This window comes from Sturnira hondurensis, unplaced genomic scaffold, assembly GCF_014824575.4.
Source record: "Sturnira hondurensis isolate 20B ecotype Veracruz unplaced genomic scaffold, ASM1482457v3 Scaffold0022017, whole genome shotgun sequence".
NCBI lineage: Eukaryota > Metazoa > Chordata > Mammalia > Chiroptera > Phyllostomidae > Sturnira > Sturnira hondurensis.
The window spans coordinates 5,354,351-5,363,466 of record NW_028094648.1 but is presented as its reverse complement, the minus strand read 5'-3'; the positions used below and the strand labels follow the sequence as shown (position 1 = coordinate 5,363,466).

Genomic DNA, 9,116 nt, shown 5'->3' with positions numbered 1-9,116 from the left:
TCTACTTGGTATCATCATTATCACTGTTTGAACTGTTAGTGTCCTCGTACATTGAAGTGTTTCTAATTGAAGACACCATCACATCTACAATGCCTTTTTTAGGGTTTTCTTCCAAATCAGTCTGTACTGCTCCAACCTCTGCTAGCTTCCATTCAAGTTCTGCAATAAATAACCCATCATTAAGGTAGATTAAAATCTTAGAAAAATGAAAAGAAGAATTTCTCATCTATATGAAACAGAAATTGACTCTAATACAATTAATGTGGGAAAATTACTCAGAACTAAGATGACAATGAGAGCACAACAATACCAAAATGTGCGTTGGGTACAGCAAATTATATTTAAAGGGAAAAATTGGTTAAAATTTTTATTTTAAAATGACTGAAAATAGTGGTTTAAAGGTTCAAATCAAGAAGCTAGGAAAAGAACAATAAAATAAAATCAAGAAAAGCAGAAAGAAGGACATGATAAGAAAGGACTTTAGCAAAAGTAAGAAACAAAGTAAATAGAGGTGACCAACACGATTGAAAGCTGGTGGTTTGCAGACACATCTCAGGCAAGATAAGAAAAAAACAAATGATATCAAGAATTTACATGGGACATAACCAAAGTAAAGATTTTAAAGTTCTGAGGCTACTTATGAAAAAACTTATGCCAATACATTTGAAAACTTTAATGGGAAAATTTCAACAAAAATATGAAATACCAAGATATAAACAGGAGAAAAAGAACAAGAACTGAATTGATAACCAAAAATTCCCAAACCCTGAAAATTCATCATTTTGTCAAATTTATTCCTAAGTACTGTATAAATGAAGAGAACATTATGAGGAATTTTTTAAATACACTTATAAGGAAAATTACAAAATACATTAAATTATAAAATATAACATATACCTATTGTATTTATGAGGAAAATTGTAAAAAACATAAAAGGAGACCAAAATAAATGTCAAGATGTATCTCATTCAAAGAAAGAGATAGTCACTCTTATTAGGATATCAAGTCTCCAACAATTAATTTAAAACATAATCAACTTGACTAATTCCAACATTTATATGAAAATCTGAAAAAGACTTGTTCCTACTACAGGCAACTAGATTGTTATAAAGCTGTAGTAATTAAAACCATGTTGTACTGATTCAGGGGCAGGCAAATGGACCAGTGGAAGACCATAGAATCTTCAAAAACAAACAAGCATTTTAAACCATAAAAATAACATAGGAAATATTAAGAATCAGTGGGAAAACACCTCACACACATTAGGATGGTTACTATTAAAAAAATAACAAGTGTTTGTGAAAACATGGAGAAATTGGAATTCTTACACTCTGCTGGTAAAAGTACAGAATGGTGCAGCTGGTCTGGAAAATGGTATGCTGGTGCTCAAAAAATTAAAATAGAATTACCATATGACTTTGCAATTCTACTTCCAAGTATATATCCAAAGAATTGGAAATAGGGACTAGACTATGATGCTAAGTGAAATAAGCCAGTCCCTGAAAGACTAGTACCATACGTGGAATCTAAGACAAATACCATACGTGGAATCTAATGAACAAAATAAACTAATAAACAAAAGAGAAGCAGAGGTATAGATACATGGAACAGACTGGCAGCTGTGGGAGGGAGGGAGGAAGGGAGGGAGGGAGGGGCACCGGACAAAGGAAGGTGAAGGGATCGGCTGAAGAACATAAATGCATGACCCATGGACAGGAACAACAGCATGGGAACTGCCTGGGGTAGGAGTAAGGGGACTGAGGAGAAGTGGGCAAAGGATGAAAAAGTAGAGATAACTATAATAAAATAAACAATAAAATAGAATTAAAAAAGGAAACAGGGACCTAAACTGACTATTTGTACATCATATGTATAGTGGCATTATTCCCAATAGTCAAAGGACAGAAGGCGCCTAAGCATCTATCAACAGATAAAAGGGTAAACAAACAATGGTACAAACACACAATGGAATATTATACAGCCTTAAAAAGGAAGGAAATTCTGATACATGCACCACATAAATGAACTTTGAGGAAATTATGCTACATGAAATAAGTCAGTCACAAAAAAAAACAAATACTGTATGATTCACTTATTCAAGGTACTGAGAGTAGTCAAAGTCATCAAGTCAGGAAGTAGAATGGTGAATGGTAGTGGTCAAGGGCTAGAAGGAGGAGAGAGGAGTTATTGTTTAGTTGGTAGAGAGTTTCAGTTATGTGAGATGAAAAGTCTTATAGAGATGGATAATCGTGGTCACAGCACAACAATGTGAAAGTATATAATGCCACTGAACTATATACTTTAAAATGGGTAAAGAACTTACTTATGTATTTAAGTCCTGGATATGTAAAGTACACTATGGTAATTATAGTTAATAACACTGCATTATATGTTTTAAAGTGTTTAAGATGGTAAATTTCACATTATGTGTACTTTATGACAACTTAAAATTTTTTTAATATACTAATAAAAAGAAGCATGGACTAGATAACACATTATTCATGATAGTGCTTGCCTCTAGGGAGGGAAAGAGGGGAATGGTACTAGGGATGGAAATATAAGTAACTTCAACTATATTTGTAATGTTAATTTCAGCAATAAAAAAACAAGTAGCTGAAGCAAACATGAACCAATGCTCATGTGTTATTTTTAGTAATTACATGAATGACTGGCATATTGTTATTTTTTCTATTATTAAAAAAAATTAAATAAAAGAATAAATTCCAAGCTAGAAACACAGGGTGATAAAACAAAGAGGCACCTCCAAGACTAGGAGAAAGAAAGGGCTAATTCTGGAGCAATTAAAATACTGGAGGGCTCAGTAAGGCCAAAAACATTTTTAAGGGGGAAAAAAGAGTGAATAAACTAGCTATTAAAGACAACTACTTGCAATGGCTTTAACACAATGGTAAGAGAAAAAGATTTTTATAATACAAAATTAATGGAGTTCCAAGAAATGACTTGATAAAGAACATGGCCTTCAAACTATGTCAGGAAGTAAAAAATCATTAGAAAAGGTAAAAATACAAAGTCCTGTGTTATGTATTATGGAAAAGAAAATAATAGGATGTATGGTCCTTACACTTGTTAGGAAAAGAAAACCCAAAGGGAATTAATCAATGAAATCAGATAGTAGGTGGATCAGTGAAAAGTAAATTGTATAGAAAATATATGTTATAGAAATTCAGTAAAGAGCAGGAAGACAGATTATGAATTGGACCAAAATCATACAACGGGATAAATGGAAGAGGAAGAGACACATGAAGGAATAGGATTTGGAAGCAAAAATAAAGAAGAGTAGGGTGTTTTGGGTACATAGAAAGGGTGGGAAACGAAGTATAAAGGAACAAAGGAGAGCAGTGTCCGGAGCAGCGGTTGAAGACCAGCCTGGCTGGAGCAGAAACTAGTAAACACTGAAAAATGCAGTTAGAAAAGTGGGCCGAAATTCTCAGGCAGAAGATTCTAAATTTTTAACTTATTTGAGACAAGGAACCAATAAGGATTTAAGCAGGTGGTTGTTATGATAACATTATTATTGTGGGAAATTAATCTGAAGGCATTCAAGAACAGTTGGAAGAAAGCGAAAAACTTTGTGTTTTATGGATACAAACTTTCATGATATTTGTTAATTTAGTGAAGTTTTCACCTGTTTTTACAATTTTTTAAAAGAACATCATTACCTTCTAGCTTGAGATTTATACCTCCACATTCTATAATTCCAATGAATTTGCCTTCTATCTGACCATTTTTGTAAATAAAAATTGTTGGTAAACAAGTGTCATGGTAGTGTTGAATACAGCTGTTCACGATGGCTTTAACAAACTTAGTTTCTGGAAACTTTCTTGCTAGAAGACTAAGATGCTGATTAACCAGCAAACACATTGGTATGCTAAAAAGAAAAACAGTATACATAATATCTTTAATAAAAAAAACAAGCTACTCATCTCAGCTTAACAAAATAAGTGAAAATTTTCATGACAATAATATATCTTTAGATATTCTTTTAATAATATCTAAGAACATATCAATTATCATCCTCTACTGTTACCTTTAGTAATGATAAGCTACAGAGTCCTCTGATTTTCACTGCAAACACCATTATAGCCTGGGAATAAAGCTCGATACCATGGGAATTTGATGCCTAGCTAAGGCTAAGCACGCCTGACTTAGCATCAATTTAATCAAGGCAGTTCCTAGTTTATGGGACATAGGAGAAAAAATAAATAACACTCCTAGGGACTCCATGGCAGTGCAGAGTGGAAACAAAGGGATCCCAACCATCACAGGCTTATTTTCACCGGAGATGATCAAACCCAAAAGTACATTTCTTGGGATTCCAGTCAAGATACTCAGACTCATCTCCTTGCACAACCACTTCAAAATTACAACTAAATTATAGAATAACCATCATTCAGAACCACCAGAAATTGAGTTGAGTGGAAGTTTGACAAGTACAGAATCAAAGAAACCTCATCCATCCAGACTGGTAGGAAGGATGGAGATGGAAAGAAATGGGGTGGTGGATAAAAATTATTCACGTGTGGTGGATAAAAATTCAGGAAGGATATCTCAGGAGTGAGGAGTCCGAGCCCCAAAACTGGCCCACCAAACCCAGGGTTCGAGTGCCAGGAATGTGAGTCCCCATAACTTCTGTCTGTAAAAAAACAGTGCAGATTGAGTTGGTGGAAGAAACTTCTGGAGTCCCAAGCAGTTCCTCTTAAAGAACCTACACAGGGACTCACCTACTCAGACCCACTCCCTCTGAGCTCCAGCATTGGGGTAGGAACTCAAAAGGCACCAGGCATACAGGGAGAAACTGAAGTGTCTGGTATCAAGGCAAGAGCTGGGGGACAGCTAGCTTTCTTCCAGAGAGAAAGACAGGCAGGGGCCATTGTTCCTTTTCTGAACCCTCTCATCACAGAGCTGCAGAGCTGGCAGGCTGGTGCCATATCCAAGACTCCATCAACCTGGCTAACACTGTTAGGCACCCCCTCCCCACCCTCTGCACTGGAGATCCCCTGAGGCCACACACATACCACCCGACTTACAGCTGTTAACAGTGGCTTTTCCATACAAATGGCTAGTCTTGACTCATGCTTCACAACTTCCTGAATCCTTTCAAACAAGCAACAGCTGGCTTCAGTGAGTTCCCACCCACTCCCCCTTGCCTTTTGCTAGGTGGCCCCAGCCCAGTACTAGCAGCAGTCAGCCTAGATTCACAGCTTGGCTTCACCCAGGAGAATCTCCAAGCCCGGCACAAGTAGCAGCCATCTCAGATTGCTTTATAGCTCAGGCAGGGTAGCCCTGGACAAAACATAAATGGGGGCTGGCCTTGGCCTGCACCACCCAGGAAACAACAGTGCCAGCACACCCAGTGGACAGCTACAGACTATGCTGGAGCACTACCACCCCTGCAAAGCTGATCCTCCGTGGAGGGTGGAGGTTGGTGGTCAGTGGTCACAGCCAATCCTTGCAGTTGACTGGCCTGGGTAAATTCCTCCCATTGACCTGCCAACAGCAATCAAGGATCAACTGCAAGAGGAGGGTATCCTCAGCCCACACAAAGAGAAAACCTCAAGCACCCTGCTTGAGTAATAGGGGAGGCTATGCCACTGGACCCTATAGGACACCTATTACATTAAGCCACACTACCAAGGCAAGAAGTCATAGCAGCTCTACCTAATACATAGAAACAAACACAGGGAAAATGCCAAAGTAGAGATAAAGAAACAAGGCCCGAATGAAAGAATAGAACAAAACTTCAGAAAAAGAACTAAACAAAATGGAGATAAGCAATCTATCAGATGCAGAGTTCAAACACTGGTTATACGTATTCACAAGGAACTTAGTAAGGACCTCAACAGCATAAAAAGGAACCAATAAAAAATGCAAGATACATTAGTTGAAATAAAGAAAAATTACAGGGAAACAACAGTAGAATGAATGAAGCCCAGATTCAAATCAATGATGTGGAACATAAGGAAGAAAAAAACAACCAATCAGAACAAGAAGAAAAAAGAATCCAAAGAAAGAGGATAGTGTAACCAGCCTGTGGGACAACTTCAAGTGTTCCAACATTCACATCACAGGGGTACCAGAAGGAGAAGAGAAAGAGCAAGAAACTGGAAATTTATTTGAAAAAATGATGAAAGAAAACTTCCCTAATTTGGTGAAGGAAATAGACATGCAAATCCGGGAAGCACAGAGTCCCAATCAAGATGGATGCAAAGAGGCCCTCTCCAAAACATGCCATAATTAAAATATCAAAGGTTAAAGATAAAGAGAGAATCTGAAAAACAGCAAGAGAAAAGCAGTTAGTTACCCACAGGGGAGTTCCCCTAGGACTGTCAGCTGATTTGTCAAAAGAAACCTTGCAGGCTAGATGGGATTGGCAAGAAATATTCAAAGTCATGAATAGCAGGGATCTACAGCCAAGATTGCTCTACCTAGCAAAGATAGCATTTAGGAGGAAAGGGCAGAAAAAAGAGCTTCCCAGACGAGAAAAAACTAAAAGAGTTCATCATCACCAAACCATTATTATATGAAATGTTAAAAGGACTTATTTAAGAAAAAGATCAAAACTATGAACAATAAAATGGCAATAAACACATATGTATCAACACTTGAATCTAAAAAACAGACTAAGCTACCAAGAAGAACAGAGACGAATCATGGACACAGAGAGTGTTCTGATGATTGCCACATGGGAGGGTGGTATAGAGAAATGGGTGAACAGTGAGGGGATTAAGAAGTACAAATTGCTAACTATACAATAGCCATGGGGATGTAAAGTACAGTATAGGAAATGGAGTAGACAAATACCTTCAATGCAAGACCCCTTGACATGAACAGTGGTGTGGGGGTGCTGGTGGAGGGGAGCAAAGGGAGAAAAATCTGGACAACTGTGACAGCATAATCAATAAAATACAATTTAAAAAAAAATCCCATTATCTCAAACTTCCTTGAATTCCTTGACTCTAACAAATATCACCCACACTTTTCTTTAAAATCCCAGTCCATGCCACATCCTGTTTCCCATTATCCAGAAATTTAAAATTGATTGCCTGTGTGACCAAACCCTACGAGTCCCGCTTTATCACTTAATTCCTACTACCTTTATCCTTTAGTCTATTTTCTCACAGTCCATCATTCACTCACAGCTTTATTAAAATGTTTCAGAGTTAGACCTCCACTTCTTCTATTTTCTATGGGACTTTACTCTGTTATTCTGCATCCCTCTTTTCCTGCTTTATCAATCTTTACTTCTCCACTTTACATAAACACATTCAAGTTAGTAAAATTTTAATGAGTCCCTTACAAGTCTCTGTCCCCTTCTAATAACTACCCTCTATCCTTCTGTTTACAGCATATACATATATCCTGTTCTAAAAACTTGGTGGCAAAGAAATATTAAAATTATAAAACTTTGGATCCTGGTTAAAAAAAACACAAATTTTTACCCTCCTATAATTATAAAATGCAGCTAGAAATATAAACTTAATAGTTATATTTCACTTTATAATATGAAAGTTATGAGTAAATCCATCATTAAAAACTAGACTTTAATAAAAATAATTTAACATGACATTTTTAATCTTACAAATTTGATTACAGATTAATTTTCTTAAAAATGTATGTCTATACTGACACACGAATGCATTTTCTTAATGTCACAAAAGCTAATACCTTTTGAGTTCACAAATATTTAAAGTATTATAAAAACAAACCCTTATTCTTTAAGTTCATCAGTGTATATGGCAGTCGGTAAAACCCTGAGCCTAAAATGCATTCAACCTCTTCTATGAGTTTTTGGAAACCGTTTGTCAAAACTAGTAATTTATGTACAAACAATCATTCAAATAATTTTATGCCAGGCTTTGACAGGTAATTCAGGACCAACATCTCCTCTGCTAATGATAATGGGTCTCAGAAAAGGCATTCAGTGTACGCCTTCAGTATATGACATTGATGACACACAACTGCTCATATCGTAAATGTTACCATTTCACATACTTATTTGTGAAGAACCAAAATCAGCAAATCTCCAAATTGGTTAGCCAGATTAATGGGATGGGAAAAGGGGAAAGGATTATTTTTAAGACTTTAAACTACTAAAAAATTATTTACCACGCATTTGAGTTAGAGTAAAAATAATGTCTTCTTTCATGGGGTCTGAGGAACTGGAGGGAGAGCTGGTAAACAGCAAGGCTCATATTTGCATAAATTGCTCTGTACAGAATTTCTCTGAGGACCCGAAGCAAGAAGACCTTTTTCCTACCAGAATGAGATAAGGATGATGAGGGCTACCGTCATGGCCTGTGTTCCTGGGTTGGCCTGAAGCCCAGACAGAGGGCCTCGGATGCAACACTGGAGGTGCTGTTTCTGTGAGAGATTGATGAAGCTGTGGGAGTTGGCGGCTCCTCTTCGGCACAGAGTTGGGGAAAAGTCCACTCTTCCCAATTATCATTGTATCAAACTGATCAGGCAGGGGGACATACGGGTTATACTTAGTAAAACTAGGCACTTTAAAATTAACTGTTTGGGGGAGAACATGGGAATGCATGGGAATTGTTCTGTTAAAAAGGACAAGAGATAGAATATACCCAAATGCACTGCCTGATCCTTGATTGAATGTTGTTCAAAAATATATGTACTTATAAAAAATATTTTGAAGTTTGTTGGGAAAATTTGAGTAAGGACTGGGGGTATTAGATGCTGTTAGGAATTATTGTTAATTTTGTTAGGTGAGAAAATGCTATTGTTAGGTGAAAGAATGTTAGTGTGGTTATATAAAAAAATGCCCCTGTGTTCTGAAAATGCCTGCTAAAGTACTTAGGATAAAAGTGTCATGCTTGTGTAGTTTACTTCAAAATGGTTCTGCAAATACACACACACATGATATAAATATGACAAAATATTAACTGTTGAATCTACCTGGCTAGTATTTAGAGGGGTCATTTTATCCTTATTTCTACTTTTCTACATCTTTGAAACTTTTTATGAGTTTTATTTCTCATTTAAAATTTTTTTATATATTGATTTGAGAGGAGAGTGGGGTGAGGGGAGAGATTAAGAGAGAGAGTACAGAAATATCAATTTATTGTTCCGCTTATCCA

At 36.6% G+C, this 9,116-nt stretch overlaps 1 protein-coding gene across 1 annotated transcript in view; it reads right to left on the bottom strand.

Moving 5' to 3' along the window:
* PDCL2 (phosducin like 2) overlaps positions 1 to 9,116 on the bottom strand; it is a 28,231-nt gene continuing 19,115 nt past the window's right edge. Inside the window, exons 5-6 of the mRNA XM_037034173.1 lie at positions 3,681 to 3,889; positions 1 to 159 (exon numbers count right to left, since the gene is read on the bottom strand). Of these exons, the coding sequence (XP_036890068.1) occupies positions 2 to 159; positions 3,681 to 3,889 (367 nt within the window). The 3' untranslated portion in view covers position 1. The remainder of the gene's footprint in view (positions 160 to 3,680; positions 3,890 to 9,116) is intronic.